Source organism: Hirundo rustica, chromosome 5 (assembly GCF_015227805.2).
Source record: "Hirundo rustica isolate bHirRus1 chromosome 5, bHirRus1.pri.v3, whole genome shotgun sequence".
NCBI lineage: Eukaryota > Metazoa > Chordata > Aves > Passeriformes > Hirundinidae > Hirundo > Hirundo rustica.
The window spans coordinates 26,112,476-26,128,740 of NC_053454.1; the positions used below are offsets into that span (position 1 = coordinate 26,112,476).

The following is a 16,265-nucleotide window of genomic DNA, read 5'->3' on the forward strand; positions in this document are numbered from 1 at the left end:
CCAAGACAATCCTAACCACCAAACCTATACCACTTTCGAGCTCAAGAGTTGCCCACCAGACCCGTACTTAGTTCCGATCCAAAAAACCCCTTTTTTTAAGCAACAGAGATACTTTCCTTTTAGGAAGCTCTGGCCACGCATCTTTAGCAAGCGGTTAACAAACCTGTGGGTAACGCACCTACAGCTGGAGCTAGTCAGGGGCAGACAAAAGCTCTTTGCTCCCCTTATCCTGAAGGCGAGCCCGCCCCCGGCGCAGGCAGCGCCGCTGCCAGCCCCGCCGCGGCCCGGCCGCCCACACGGGACCGGGGGCTGCGCGCATGCGCACTGTGCCCCGCGGCGCCGCGCGCAGTTCCGGGTCGCGGCGGCCATGGAGGCCGGGCAGGGCCCCGGCCCCGGCGGCGACGCGGCCGAGGTAACCGCGCTGGCTCGGCGGCGCTGCCGCGGGGAAACCTGAAAGGGCTGGGGGCGGTGAGGCGAGGGGCGAGGCGGCGAGCTCGGGCCGGGGAAAGGGGATTCCTGTTAGCCGCTCGGCCGCCCCTGCCCTCAGTTTTCCCTCTGGGCCGGTGCCCTTGAGGCCTCTCGGGGGGCGGGCGGGGGGTCCTGGCAGGAGGTAAGGAATTTTTCATATCTGAGGGTGAGCCAACCTGGTGCTCAGGTACCGATGATATCCTGGCCTGTATCGGGAATGGCCTGGCTTGCAGGACCAGGGAAGTCACCATCCCTCTCTGCTCGGCGCTGGCCAGGCCACACCTCAAGTATAGCGTACAGCTTTGGGCTCCTCAATTCAGGAAGGGCGCTGAAGTGCTGGAGCAAGTCCAGAAAAGGGCACGGAGCTCGTGAGGGGTCTGGAGTACAAGTCCTATGAGGAATGTTGTTTATCCTGGAGAAAAGGACGCTCAGGGAGACCTTACCACTGTCTGTAACTCCCGGAAAGGAGGTTGTTAGCAGGTGGGGGTCGGCCTCTTCTCCCAGGCAACCAGCGGTAGGGCAAGAGGGCACAATGTTAAGCTGCGCCAGGGGAGGTTTAGATTAGACATTAGATGGAATTTCATCACAGGGATGGTCATTAGATGTTGGAATAGACTGCTCAGGGAGGTTCTGGAGTCACCCTCCCTAGCCATGTCAAGACTGGACATGGCACTTGATTCCACTGTCCGGTTGACAAAGTGCCGTTCAGTCAGTCCTAGATAACCTCAGAATTCTTTTCCAGACCAGTTGATTCAGTGATTCTCCGTTCCCCTGGTGCCGATGGCCTTCTCCCAGCCGTGCTTCCCCGGGCCGGCCGGTGTCCGGCGGCACGGCTCTCAGGGCGGGACAGGGTCAGCGCCTCCGCACAAAGCTCTCATACGCCGGTCGCCTCTCGCTGAATTACACCCGTATGAACCAACAACACACCCTGTTGTCTTTGAAACCCTGAGAAATACTTTAAAAAGGCACTTAATGATGTGTCAGATGTCAGCTATTTGAAAGGCTACTTGGAGGGACCAAAGCAGGCTTTTCTGAAGTAAAAGGACTGAGCTGAGTTGGGATCTGGCTATGCACAAAGTATTTCCTGCTCTCTCACATAATTTTTAGTAGCATGGGCTTTTTTAATGATATATTTCATGTGACATTTATGGACAAAAGGCACTGGTTTCTTAAGCATAGCTGGGTGAAAGTAGAGAAACTACAAGGTGTGAAAGTTAGACGTCAAGTTTTTTGATTGAATAATATCCCCCAACTGTTCTTTTTGTCCATTCTTTTCTAATTTATTTTGCTAATGAAAGAGGCAAGTACCCAGGCCTTATGTTCCCACAGAGGAGGAAAGAAGACTCCTCAAGGAATGTGCTGAAGAGAGTTTCCGGTACCGAGGTAGGTTCACTTTGCTGGTAAACTTGCTTGTGTTCCTTCTACCCTTAGCTTTTACTGTTAGCTAAGGCATTACCGAGGGCGTGGGTCAATACAGCACAACAGTGCATTAACAAGCTTCACATGTGCTAGAGCTGTGTCCCAGCAAATGCTGATCCGTGTAGTATTTGCTAAGGGTTTGCAGCAGTTTTGTAAAAACTGTGACATAATTTCTAAGTCTAATGCCTTATAAAAAGATCTCTTTTAATATTTTAAGTTAATGTGCTTATTAAAAGTCTAAAAATAGATCTACTTAATAAGTCTCACTTATATTACAGGATTTTCTTTTTGTGTTATTTCTTCATTTTTATTTTCAATTTTTATTGTTATCTTTAACATGCAAGAATAAAACAGTTTCACTTATAACCATTGCTTTTCATCTTTATAGAGACTTGTGAAGATAAAAATAAACATGTGGTCGCTCTGTTCAATTTTTGGAGAAAATTGCTGTTTCTGTGCATGGTTTCTGTAACCGTAAGGTTCAAGGCATGCTTGATTTTTGTACACTGGGTCAGGAGGTTTGAACCAGCCTTGTGATGTGGTTGTTACCTGCTGTTTTATCACACACTAGTAGGTTACTCCTGATGCTGATAGGTGGCTTGGCAAAAACCAGGACAAATGAAGAGTTTAGCAACTGGTTTGCTAATTTTAGCACACAGGGCTTTGATTTCTAATGGAAGCCAGTATTTTCAGGAACAGCTCCTAAGGCATTGTGATTTTGAATTAATGATTCAGAGTTCTGTCTGGTCTTTCTCCATTGGTTTGGCACTCCCTCACCCACTTTTACAAAAATACTTGGAAATCTTCAGCATATTTGCTAAAATGTAGCCATTTTCTGTGTAATTTTATAAGAAGAAGGCAGGTCCATTGGTGGTGCAATGATTACTGGTTATGGTTTATTGATAATCTCTCTTCAGGAAGAGAAAGAGGAAAGAGTTATTTGTTCCTGAGCTGTTCTGCTGCTTGGCAATATGGCTCATTGCCCTGTGCATCTTTGTGCAATCACTGAAGTAACAACATTTAGGTACTACTTGATAGCTGTAAGTTAGTTTCTTGAGTCATTTCTCTTTAGGGAGCTACAACAGTAACAGATTTTTTTTTCCCAGGTGTTGTATACTATGCTGTTATCTCACTGGGAGAGCCTAAAGTCCATCACTGTTTTCTAGGTCTCCTGTCTTTGTTTGCCTGCTCTGCTTACACATACTAAACTGTAGTATTCACTGTTTTAAATATGTATTGCTTGAACTCCCCTTTGCAAGAGACTGCTTGTGTGACTGCCCTGAAATCCTCACTTTGTGTTGTGTCAGCTTTTGTTATTCACTGAAGTTGCTATAAATTTATTTTCGGTTTGTTTATTCAAATTTCAAGTTGTAGCAATTTTTACTCGTTCTTACAAACCATCTGTGTTTTGACATAATTTCTCTTGACAGCTTCTGCCACTAGTCATTTCACAATTCAGTTTAATATATGCTTTACTGGAGTTATGAGTTTGTAATCACATTATCTTATAAATTCTTACACTCTTAAAAATTCACACTACAACATTCAGCTTTATCCTTCGCGCTTCTAATCTTGCTAACAAAATCAAATCATACTGATACAACTTTTTCCCCATAAAACAACTTTGACTTGGGTACATTATGTTACCGTCCTTATGTTCTGTTGATATATCAGCCTTCCATTGTTTTCCCAAGATTTATTTTGTTCCTAAAGCAGAAAAAGTACTCTTTGCCCATAGCATTGATGTTTTCTGATTTTTTAAGTTTGTTTTGTTGGGGTTTTTTCCCCCCTACATTTGAATAATTCATATTAATTTTTAGGTATGTATCCAATTTTCATTCAGTTACTTTTTATTTTTAGTTATCATTTCAGGTCACTTATATGCCCACATACTAGTATAGCCTGGTTTTGATATCTGGAATGTTTGTATTAGCTCTGTAAATCATTTCAAACTTCCAAGGGTTAGACTGCAATCCTTGTAATAATTTTTGAACGTAATTTTCTTTACACATCCTCCCTCCCCTTGTTTTGTTGGGGTTTTTTGTTTATTTTGTGGTGGTGGTGTTGGGGGTTTTTTGGTTTTGTTTTTCTTTTACAATTCTTTTCTTTTACAATTTAGTTGCAAATCTGTGCTGTCATTTTATATCTCAGAAAATCTAGAACAATAAATTTTGGAAAATCTAGGTCTGGAATCTCTAAAAGCATCAGATTTTTAATATCTAATAGGTTGAAGGTTTTATTCTCTATTCTGAAGTTTTGCTGTGATCTTGCTTTGAACCAAGGAGCCAATACTTCTTTTTAAAAGTGACATCCAGTCACATTTACCCTGAGATTTTGATTGGATTCCTTATCTAGTATGGACCTGTCAGAATTTGTGAGAGAATTAGCTGTTAATTTGCAAAGTATTCTGTAATACTTTGCTCTCCAAAAATATAATTTGTCTTCAAACATGAACTTATTTAGCAAATTGTGTGCATCAAAACACTTCAACCGTCTAGTGCTGTTGCAGAAATTTCTCTCCTAGAAGTCTTTGAGCCTTTTTGTAATAGCTCCATTTTCAGACTTGCATGAAATGAAATTTCATTATGGCATGTCTAAATCTTTAATGTAAATAACTTTAGCCTTCTGTCATGTTTGTTACTTCATTTTCCCTATATCTTGTGCGGGGGTGGTGGTCTTTATGAGCAGTTGCGCAGTAATCTTCCCAATAAAATAATTACCATTTCTTGAAAGAAGCATTCATTTTGTTCTTTGAGATCTCCAAATGCTTCTTGTCACATAAAGTATTCCAGTATAATAAAATTAGATGTGAACTGTTAGGCTGGTTGTGGTAGGCAGTGATGGTCTCCCAGAATGCTGTTTTCTCTGCATTCCTGACCATAACCCCAGGTTGTATAATTTGATCTGTAAGCTACAGAAAAAGCTGCCCTGTTTTTTAATTTGCCGGTGAATAAAACATTGCCTAATTTTAATCAATCTGATTTATAGCTCTATAAGAATTAAACTTTTTCCAAAGTTCTTATGTTAAAACATCTAGAGTTTTGGTTATCAGCCATTTTTAGAGGCACTGGCCTCTGTATAACTTCCTCCCGTTGTGAAGAATTGTGTATGCCTCTCTAGCTTAGTGTTCTGCACCTTGATGCTGCAGCAGTTGTAGCTAGACCTGGAGTCTTGTCTGGAGAGCTTTATTCCATCTGACACTGGCTTTTGTGTTTTAGGAAGTATGAAGTGTAATGCAGGCAGGACGACTCATTAACTATTACCACATAATTTGTAGTAGATAATTTATATACAGTTTGTTTATTTTATATATGTACTTAATGTTATACAAATGAGCTTAGGTAGGCATAGCAACTCTCATTTTATTGCATATTTGTTAAATGTGGTTGAATATATTGAAAATTGTATTTTAAGCAGCTTTTTTTCTTCTTCACAGCTTTTCCTTTGGCTGCAGTGAGCATGCTTGGTACTAGTTTCTTAATTAGAAAAGGTAAAGTGTGAAAAATACATCCGTTTCATTTTGATTTGCTCAGTTGAAATATCTTTCTGCTGTTAGGAGAGTTATTATGATAATATAACATCCAATCTACTTGTAACTAAAAGAAGTTCAGACTCTGTGGCTACATGATTTGCAGCTCTTCAACATAAAGAAGGAGCTGAACTTAAAATCAAGTTCATGTGTGTTTTATGTTGTGTGACAAGTGCAATATCTCAGTGATTATAAAAGAATGTGTTCTCAGTGTGTTAATAACCCTGTGATTAAATATGATTAGAGATAATTACTAGATTTTTTAAAAAAAATTATGGATAATTCAGATATTAGGGTTTTTTAAATTTTTCTTTAATGTAAAGTGCAAAAGAGTAACCTGCTTCTACAAACATAACTACAGTTGAGATTTTTCAACTTAATTCTTAATATCTGATTACATATATTGTATGTAATATCATATATCTTTATCTGAATGTCTGATTTCATCCTCATTTTCAGGTGTTCTAAGAGATAGCTCAAGATTTGGCTCTTTTATTAAAGTTGCATGTAAGTAAAAGCTATATATAAATTCAGCTTGTATTCATGCTGTATGTTTTTTTTTCTGGACCTTTTCCTAATGCCCAGTGTGACCAATGGTTTTAATCTAAAATAGGAGAGATTTAGATTAGATGTTAGAAAGAAATCCTTTACTGAGGGTGGTGAGGTACTGGACAGGTTGTTACAGGTGCCTCATTCCTGGAAGTGTTCCAGACCAGGTTGGAAGAGGCCCTGAGCAACCAGGTTTAGTGAGGGGCATCCCTGCTCATGGCAGCAGGGTTGGAACTAGGTTATCTTTAAGGTCCCTTTGCAACCCAAGCCATTTTGTGATTCAGTGATTTATTCACCGTCTGAATTTGTACTGCACAGTTTGGACAACTTTTGTTTATAAAGTTTGTATAAAATTGCTTGATAAATGTAACATAATCATTTAAGATAAAAACATTGTAAATAGACTGTGCAACCTTATTTTAAATCACATTGCCAGAATACACCCACCCCTCCCTTCCTAATTTGAAGGTCTTTATTCATGTATCTCACGTGTCCTATTCAGGCTATTTTAATTACTTTTTTTTTTTCCTGGACATTATGTATGTACAATTGTAGGAAAAAAGCAATTTCATGTGAATGATTTTTGGATTAAGTATAATCAAAAATAAATTATTAACTTAATAAATTAACCTTTTCAATGTAATACAAGACAGTAAAACAGGAAGTTGCCATCTTGCCAATCTGTGCAGATACAGCCAGTTTACTTCAGTGGGAAGAAGGTAAACTCCTAATGATTTGTGGTCAAGGAAGTGTTGTTTAAGCAGATAAATGAATGTGAGAGACTAGTGCTCCAGTTGTTTATGCTAAATTCTGGTTACTTTCTTTGAACACCAAACAATGGTATAACACAAACATTTCTAATAAATAATAGAACTGTTATTTCCCCAATCACTCCTACACATAAGGGCCACATTCTTCTTACTTAATAGAACTAATTTATTGAAGTCAGAGGAAGAAATAAGATGCAGCTGAGCTGGCTAGGATATTCTGCCTGTAGGAATTACTATACTTTTCTCAGTAGTTTCCTAGGTACTCTTGACAATTTACTGAAATTCTCTGCCTTAGACAAAGAAGGGGAAGATTCCTGTGTCTGTTTGTACTTCATGTTAGTCTGCAGTGGGACCTGGCCAGGTCTAATCAGCTTCTTGTCACAGTGAATGTAGAAGCAAAGAACAATACCTAATTTACTGTGCTAAGTTCGAAAACATGGATCATCTGGCTGTTAGTTCTGTAATAAAATAAACAAAATACTTTGGCCAATGATTACTTTGAGTGAAACATCTTGAGAGAGATACTTCCCCTTTTCTTTACTAGAGTGCCTCAGGAAAAAGAGACTTTCTCTTTGTAATTTATGCAAAAGAGTAATCAGCTTTTCTGATAAGCTTTTTTTTGCTAAATATTTAGTTTGAATTTTTCTTAGGCCAATCTAAGGGCTTGTAATTTTTCTCTTTGCACATATTTATTGTGTATGAGGTGTTTGGTTTATTTTAACCTGCTAAACAGCTAAACCCCTACATTCCTCATTTGTAAACTTCACTCGTAATTGTGGCTGTTATTCTCTATTCCCTTGGAAAAGGACTTTTAACCTTCTTTTTAAAATAAGACATTAAAACAGGAATCACCATTTCAGTACCAGTACAGCAGGCTAGGGTAAAATCCCTTTTATATTGGTTCCCAGGCAATGTAGTCTACGGCTGAGAATTGCAGAGGATTAATGTTACTGATAATTAACTCTTTCCTGACTTAAAGGTAATTGCCACTCTTTGTCTTAATGTTTAGGAAATACACATTGCGCATGAAAGGGGGGTCTAGTCATTTTCTCCTACAAAGTCAACAAGAAAACAGTTAATTCCCACGGAATCTTTCATAAACCACTGACGCGCTCATAAAACTTGAAGCAGCTGGTTGATGGAAGTAATGAGTTTTAAGCCCAGAAAGAGCTATCTTGGTAATTTATTCTTATGTCCTTTGCAGCAGATGGAAGTAGCTCATGCACTAAATTGAAACGGTTTGCTTAGTGATTACAAGGGTTCAGCTAATTCAGTTGTTTGCCCTCTGGCAGCCAAATCACAGAATCCTTTATGGAAGATACTCAGCCTACTGTTAAGTTGATTTAAACCTCTCTTCATACTTCATAGTAAAGTCTTTTCAGGATCTGACTGTTCTGATGGAGTAAATCAGCAGAATTTACTGGCTGTATTTATTTCTGATTGGTTTGTCATCTTTGAAAGTAAATTGTGATTTCTGGATCTTGGGGAAAAAAAAATTGCAAGATGCAATTCTTACTCTCTTCTTTGTTTTTGTCACCTTTCATTCACCAAGGACTAGCTGAAATCATCTGGTGCTCACACCATGTCTAAATCATTGCTTTATGTCTCCATTCAGCTGTTGCATTTGGTTTTAGTACCCTTTGTCTGCAGAAGAAGCAGAGATGATTACTGTGTGTTTTTTGTTTAGATCTAAATTGGTTTGCTTTCTTTTATTCAAGATACTACATGATTTATTTGAAATTATTATTTTAAAACAATGTTGGCTATTGTAGTACAGCATGTAAACCCATCTTTTTTTCTTTTTAAAAAGTTGCTGGAATGTGTGGATACCTGGCTGGAAAGATATCCTACCTGCCAATCTGTAGCGAGAAATTTAAGAAACTGAAGGATTCCCCAATAGGAGATGTTCTACGACAAGCTCAGAGACATAGTTCACCTAAGTAAGAATTTAAGTGTCTTTTAAATTTAAAACATGTTCTGAATAGGGTATTTTAAACACTAACAGATCAATACTACTTTAGCAGCTTTTCAGCACCTTCAGAGCTGCACCTTCCCTCATTCCCCATTACATCAAAACTACCACTTTCAAGAATCTGTATTTGTATCGGTTGGCAAGCTATAAAATATGTATTTTGAGCTCTTTACATACAACTGATCATTTTGAGGAGTAGAAAAATAAACATTTTACTTAGCAAACCATACTCCTTTTAAATTTAAGCGTGTTTCCCATGGAATTTACTTACAGAAGTGTGACAGCACAAGTTGCCTCCTTAGTTTAGATGTAAATGAAATTAACTGACATAAAACAGTGTTACATTCTGGAAGTTTTTCCCATAGTTTACTTTGATTGAAGTAGGAAAAGGGTGGAAATGATTTCAGTGTTTATCAAAGGAAAGAGCTCAGTAAACAATATCAGTGCAGGAAGAAGCATGGTGGTCAAACTTACTGCTGTTTGTTTAAATCCTTTACATCTGTAATAGCATTATGCTGTACATATGAGAAACTCATCAGGTTCTTAAAACTATTTCCTGTTTTCTTCCAGAATGTTTTCTACTTCAACTGTTTTTTAATTGCAAGCTGCTTTCAGAATTTGTCACTTAAACCCTTGATTCAAAACTGGGAGAATAGTGTTTGGTTAATTGAGTAGTAGTCCTCCTGTGTATGTGCTGAGATTTGTTAAATGTTTATAAAGGATTTGCTTAAATTCTTAATTTCACTATACATTGAGATTAATGACACTTTTTATTTTGTCTGCAAAATTTACCTTTATTCTGAAATATTTATGGTTTTATAACATCAAACAATTTCAGGTATTACCACTTCATACACTTACCATATAGAATCAGCTGAATTGGAGTTGGACTTGTCCCTTTGCCCCCCTCCAATTTCTAATATGAAATTGTCATGCTCATTAATTGTGTTTACATGAGAATTTGTTTAAGTACCATCATCTGCCACACCAATAAATTCCTTCAACCGTTAATGGCCGATTTGTAGCTGTAAAATTTTATTTCCTAAGTGTTACATTCCTTTTCCTTGGTTTAATAAATAATTTAAATTCATTTCAATTGCATTATTATCCATACACGCTACTTTTTACATGCATTATTATCCATTCCCTTTTAACCTGGCAACAGAAATCATTACACTTTCCTGGGCATTGTATGTCTACTAATTAATGTATTTTGGCAATTTGATTTGCAGTTGAAAACTCATAGGGAGCTAAAAGTTTAGGTAGTTTTTAAAGCTGTGTTTGCACATGTTTTAAAAACATAATTGAGGCAACAGAGTGGCTTTGTTCTGTATGTTTGTTATGAGAATTAAATAAAGACTAATTGCAGAAGTTTTTCATAGGAAACTAGAAGTTCAGCTAAGCAGAAATTAAAAGAAGAAAATTAATAAATAATCTAGAGATGTTCTGGTGGCATTCCTGGTAGGAGGACATGTTGTATAGTGGCTTGCAAGGCTATTCTAAGAATATAGTGAATAATTTAAAATATCTGGCACCAATTTCCAGAATATTCTTTGTATGATATTACCTTTCTTTCTCAAGAGAAAATTCATTAATAATTTTGCAGAATTCAGCAACTTTTTTAATTTTCATAATTTAATTTTCCTAAGATAACTGTTTCTTCTCCTTCATCTGTTCAGTCCTGATCAATTACAGCACCTTCTAATGATGAAGGGTTTTAAATATCAAATTCTTCCTAAAAGGCTTTTAAAATTAGCTATAGTTTATACCACCACTAGTTACACGGGCACACCGTGTACTATTTGTGTCTGTTGTGGAGTGTTTTTGTCTGAAGATTCCTTGGGAAAAAGGATCGTAACTTCAGTTATTGTAAAGTTTAATATGTTTTGTCTCTTTTCTCTCCTGTTCTCGAGGTATGAGCAAGATTCTTTGAGGAAGGGAAGAATGTTGGGGAAAGGACTATAGAAATCTTTGCAATGTAAAGAAAACACCCAGAACATCCCAAAAAATTTTTAGGATGATGATTCAGTTGGAAACTAAACTATTTAAAATGAAAGAACATTTTCTTGAATTGAAAGTATTGTTACTCTTATAGTTCCATTTTTAACTTCAGTATTTTCATATTTAATACTTAGCTCTATTCTTTTCTAGCCGTTCCAGTCGTAAATCTGAATTTTCAGACATACCTTCTCAGTCATTTACTGAATCATCTTCTCCAAGTGCTGGATTCCCACCTTCTTCTAGCTATACAGATGATTACAGCTCAACAGATAGAGACCTCTCAAGTTATGAGCCCATTCCATTCAGTGCTTCTCTGAATGAATCTTCACCTACAGGAATAACTGATTACACTGTTCAAGGTCAGTCTTAGTATTTAATTAACAGTTTGTACTGCAAAGACTCTTGCCTTTCTTTTAGATACTGCTCTTACTAAACTGTGTATTCTCACCCTGTGCAAACACGCATGGCACAATATAGTGATTTTGAATGAAAGAGCTGAAACAATTGCAAGAACTTTTTTTACACAGAAGATGAATATAAATTTTGTTTTGTGTTCTAACTCTAAACTAGATTTAGGGTTTTCTAGCTGAAAATTGCTTTTATTCCAAGTAAAGATCCTGAATTAACTTACAAGGTGTAATCTGTTGTGGAACTAAACCTGAAAAAAACTCAGCCTGACTGAAAGTTCTCTTTGACTGGAAGAAAGGGGAACATGCCATCCCTTCACTCTACTGAATAAACTACAGCCTACTAATTGCCTGCTGGCCCTTCCAAGGTGATTGCAGTTCCACTATCTGGGGCTGTAACTGGACACTGCTATAACTCCATGACCTTAAACTTTATAAAAATATTTTTCACAATGTGAAAAAGTTTTTGTCTCCTTGGAACTGAATGGATATTGTGTTCTATCCACCAACAGTCTGATTTTCTCACATAGAACTAAAATGGTTTTCAAGTACCATGCAGCTGTTCTTCCAGTATGAACTGTCCTCAGCTATTGCAGGGGAAACACATGATTCTGAATTCAGGTGTCTATGGTACACAAAGGAGGAAGCTACTATCAAATGCAGAGTTTTGAATTAGTTTGCATTTTTTCAACTTACTTATGAAAAAATGCTTTATTTCACTAAAAAAGCCCTTTCATGCAACTTGGTTATAGTTATATGAAAGTATCAGATATAAATGTGTCAAAAAAATTGTTACTGCATTTCATCATAAATAGCAATAGTTGGTAAAACCTTTATTATATAACCAAGATTTTGCATTATAAATATAGATAAAAGGATCAAATGTTTATTGGGCATCGTACAACAGATATTGTCCTAATTCTATGAAAGCAAAATTTAAAGCCTTAATGCAAAACCTTAAGCCTCACTTAAATTTCTCTTAAGAAATCATATGTATCTCAAATGTATAATTAGTGTAAGTTTTAGATAGAGTGACCAAAGTTATTTTATCCATCAACCACCACATGGTTGTTAGAATTTCTTATGGTAGAATGAAAAAAATTAATTAACAGCCAGTGTTTCAAAGCAGTTTGAAAAAATTAAAAGGATAAAAGGAATTACTTGAAGACCATATACATTCACTGTTGTATTTAGAATTGCAGCTGTGGTGCTCTTTTTCATTTGGGATTGAGCAGTAATTAACTGATATTCTAGAACATGTTGAAGCCAAATTTTGGTGTGTTATGCCGTATTTAGTATTTTTCTGTTTGTTTTGTTTTCAGAACCTGCTCCAATTCCAGAAGAAAGTCGGAAAAAAAAAGGTGTCACATATGAGGAATTAAGAAATAAACACAGACAGACATATGATGTAATGCAACCACCAAAGGCAGAAACTCCAAGCAAGTTTCCACAGGAAAAACAAGCTAAGGAAGGTAATATACTGATTTATGGCAATAGTTACGAATTCAGATATATTGCCATAATGTTAAAAATGGTTGCATGGTTGCAAACACAAAGCTTAATTCTGCGTACCTTTTAAGCAATTTATATTTAGAGTATCTGCAGGTATCTCATATGTGATACATACAGTCTGTAGTTTCCTGTTTCAGATTAATTATTTTTTCAAAAATTTTGATAATCAGATAGAAAACTGTAATTCCTTTTCTCTAGCCATACTGCTTGGTGCCAGTCTGAAAAGCTTGTAAGTTTTGCTTCATTGAGTATGTTGAGTGACCTCTTTCAACAAAGAATTCTCTGAGCTCAGAGCTATACCAAAGAGCTATGGGAGAGGGGTGTGTGTTTTAGATAGCATTGTTCTCTCAAAATAGAGCACATGGTTGATGGTTTGAAGGGGAGGGTATTTATTTTTATGAATAGTTTCATGTGGAATTAGTGGATTTCTATAGAGGCATTGTTTGCAGAGGTTCATTTTCTGCATTAAAACCCAGAGGAAGGAAACGGTATTTGGCAGCAATATTGAGATTTGTTTTCACAGTGAAAAAGAAAACTTTACAGAGCAAAATAAGAATACAATGTCCAGAAGAATAAGACTCAATTCAGACAACTTTTTGACTCAATCAAATTTTTGAAAAGGAGACACAGAAGCAATTCATTATTGCTAGCTCTAGATCATTTTAGATGTAAGGTGGCATCTGTAAGAACAATTGTAGCAAGAGGAATGTTTTACCATTTAACACACTGAAGGACTGGTCACCTTGAATTGTTTGGGTTTGTGCACACTGCCCAGCCTTGGCAGCCATGTTGCAACAAGACTTCTAGGAATAGCTGTTGTTTCCTATTAGGCATGATGGGTGGTAAGAAGCATAGAAGAGTGTATTAAAGCAAAAATTTCTGAAGCAGTAAAACTAAGCTTTGAAACAGTGTTGCTTAAGTGTCAGTCTCTTTGACGCTTGTGAATTACTTTCTGCAGATCATCTATCTTTGGACAGATCTGCAGTCTTGGAAGAAAAATTATAAACAAGTTTTGTGCAATGATTTTTATCTGTTATTTCTAGGATAAAAGGCTTTCTGTAATCATGTGACCGTGCCAAATGAGACACGAAAAAATTATTGAAGCTGTGGTTTCAGATTACTTTTAAATTCTATTGGCTGGCACTTCATGGATTTACACAATGTTTCTTTTTCAAGATACTTCTCCACAAATAGAAAGCCTAGAAATGTCACTTGCAAACCATATACAGAAATGTTAAGCAGCTTTCTGAAAACCTTGCCATATTCCATGGCAAATGTGGCTGTGAAATGAGAATGTGCATTTGTTACTTTATTTTTAATTACTTGAGGTTTATAAAAGACCTCTATAAGATGTTGATCAATTATTGCATTCTTTCTATTATATTACTGTGTTCCATTTGAAGGCTGTACTTGGGCTTTGAGAATAAAATCGAGCAGTGTGTGAGATTTGTAAAAAGATCTTTTAAAGTATCTCTTCACATTTTTAAGGAAAAAGAGTAAGGACGACATAGAAAAACAGGAATGGTTTACACATGCAAGTGCATTTAAATCTGTTGTTCAGGGATTGCACTGATGTTGTGGGCTAAGATCCAATTTAGCTTCTTGTGTCAAAGTGGACATGTTACTTGCTGTGTGCTTATTCATACTTTCTGAGTCACTACCCCTTGGTTCATCCTCTTATCTCTGGGCCCCTAACAAATAGGAGATGGTGATTTCTGCCCTCCTTTGCAAGGGCAGAAGGGAAACAAAACCATATTCAAACCAGCTTTAAGCAGTCCTTAACTTCCATCTGCTGGTGCCTTCTCCCTTCCCTGCAGCAGCACAAGTACGTGCATCTGCATAGTGATCTAGACTGGCCCATTTTCCAGGGAATGAGTGCAGCCTGTTCAGCTGCCATGGTTAATAGAAATGGAAATCAAATTGTACTTTGAGAGAGCTTCTCATTGTGTCTCACTGCAATATCAGTCTCTCCAAAGACATTTGTCAGGGCATTGTGTTCAGTTTGCTGGTAGCTCACAGAGACAAGGACCAGGCATTTTGCTCTATTCCACTTATTCTGCTGCATAGTCAGTAATAAACAGCGAGTTTAATAATTAACTCGCAAGTCAACTAATAAAGGGCTGCCTGACTAGTGTCAGCATCCCTACTGGACCAAATGGAGCCATCCTTAATCTTTTCAGTGATGGCAGTCAATTCCAGAGGACTTTGCAGCTCACTTTCAAGAGAGCCTATTTTCACTTTCTGGTTGTTCAGTTACAGTGGCACACTTCTGAACAAAGCTGTTAGACCACTAGCCTGTTTTTTTTTCCTCTCTGACTCAAGCCTATGCTTAAGGAAGCTGCTGAATAATAATGGCTGAGTAGTTTCCTAGTAGGGATTACTGATTTCTGTTTGTTTGTCTCTGAATATGTTTTTAACTATCCCAAATCCATCCAACTGTGCATGTAACCAGATTATGTAGCCTCATTATTTATTGTAACATTCCTTGCCTGTTTCCTCCAATTGTTTCTGTCTCGTCCACGTGTTATGTTTGTTTCAAAGTAATTACAAATTCAGTAGAGCAGGAATTAGCACAGTAGGCATCCTGATTGAATATTAATTCATTAAGGTAAAATGATTAGCAAACTCTTCTCCCCATTTTTTCCAAAGTAGCTTTAATTACATGTCTGTTGGCTGACTCTCTCCCCACACACCACTTCAGATGACGGTGCACTTCATTATACTTTTTGGCACTGTTTGTGCTAAACTTCGGCAGTTAATCTATCACATGACTACTTTTATTTTTTTCTTTTGTTTTCTTTAGTTAAAGTAAATAAATATGGAGATACCTGGGATGAGTAAGAGTCAAATGAAGAACTGAAGAAAATTACCTCCTGTCAGCTAACTTGAACTTCATCTAGATTAGTCATGAGTATCAGCACCTTTGGTGTGCTCTGCCAGACACAACTATTAATAAATGAGGAGAAAATCCTGACCTGCCAGAGATTACAAAATGTATGTATTTATGCTTAATTTTTTTTAATTTTGCATAAATGAAAAACAAGGTTATTGTGAGGTGTCATGACTATAAACCATTTGTGCTGTTTAAGAACGAGAAGGGTAACTGGTATTATGAACGTATAGCATGAGGTAAAAATACACGTAAATAAATGCAAACTCATGTATTGAGAAGGGAAGAATATCAGAATCTTCTCAAATTTTCAAGACTTGCATTAAAAGTTACCTGTAGAACTCAACCTCTCTCTTTGTTTTGTCTGAAAGTGATGTGCTGGGAACTTGAAATTGCTGGCATACTTGGTTTGTAATACTGCTAAACTGTTGAGGGAGAAAAGGGCTGAAGAGCTGAGCCAGACACTGAAGTAAGCATAACTTTTTCAAAACTGTTTCATGGTGCCAGATGTATTTTTAGACCGATACTCTGACTTGCCTACAACAGGTTTCTACAGTCATTTCTGAAGAAAGTATTTGAATGAAACTGCAGGTATTGAAAATAGCTACATTTAAGTGCAGAAGGCTAAACCTGACAAACTTTGGTAAAACTTTGAATGATAACACTGGCTGTTAATGTTAGACTCTGTATATTTGGCCTCATTTCTCAGTTTTTTGTAAGTCATGACAAAACAGCTATGTTTATAGAG

The 16,265-nt window shown here is 37.2% G+C and overlaps 1 protein-coding gene across 1 annotated transcript; it reads left to right on the plus strand.

The window, feature by feature from the left end:
- Window positions 1-341: 341 nt before the first annotated feature.
- Window positions 342-15,863, plus strand: OCIAD1 (OCIA domain containing 1). The gene is made up of 8 exons (XM_040065167.2): window positions 342-412; window positions 1,767-1,851; window positions 5,324-5,377; window positions 5,876-5,923; window positions 8,546-8,675; window positions 10,859-11,067; window positions 12,438-12,587; window positions 15,431-15,863. The coding sequence occupies exons 1-8, from the start codon at window positions 368-370 to the stop codon at window positions 15,466-15,468; spliced, it is 759 nt and encodes a 252-aa protein (XP_039921101.1). The 5' UTR covers window positions 342-367; the 3' UTR covers window positions 15,469-15,863.
- Window positions 15,864-16,265: the final 402 nt, after the last annotated feature.

Coding starts and splice junctions, on each gene's coding strand:
- OCIAD1 (XM_040065167.2), top strand. CDS start 368: ATGGAGGCCGGGCAGGGCCCCGGCCCCGGCGGCGACGCGGCCGAG. Junction 5,378..5,875: donor TAGTTTCTTAATTAGAAAAG/GTAAAGTGTGAA, acceptor CCTCATTTTCAG/GTGTTCTAAGAGATAGCTCA. Junction 8,676..10,858: donor CAGAGACATAGTTCACCTAA/GTAAGAATTTAA, acceptor ATTCTTTTCTAG/CCGTTCCAGTCGTAAATCTG.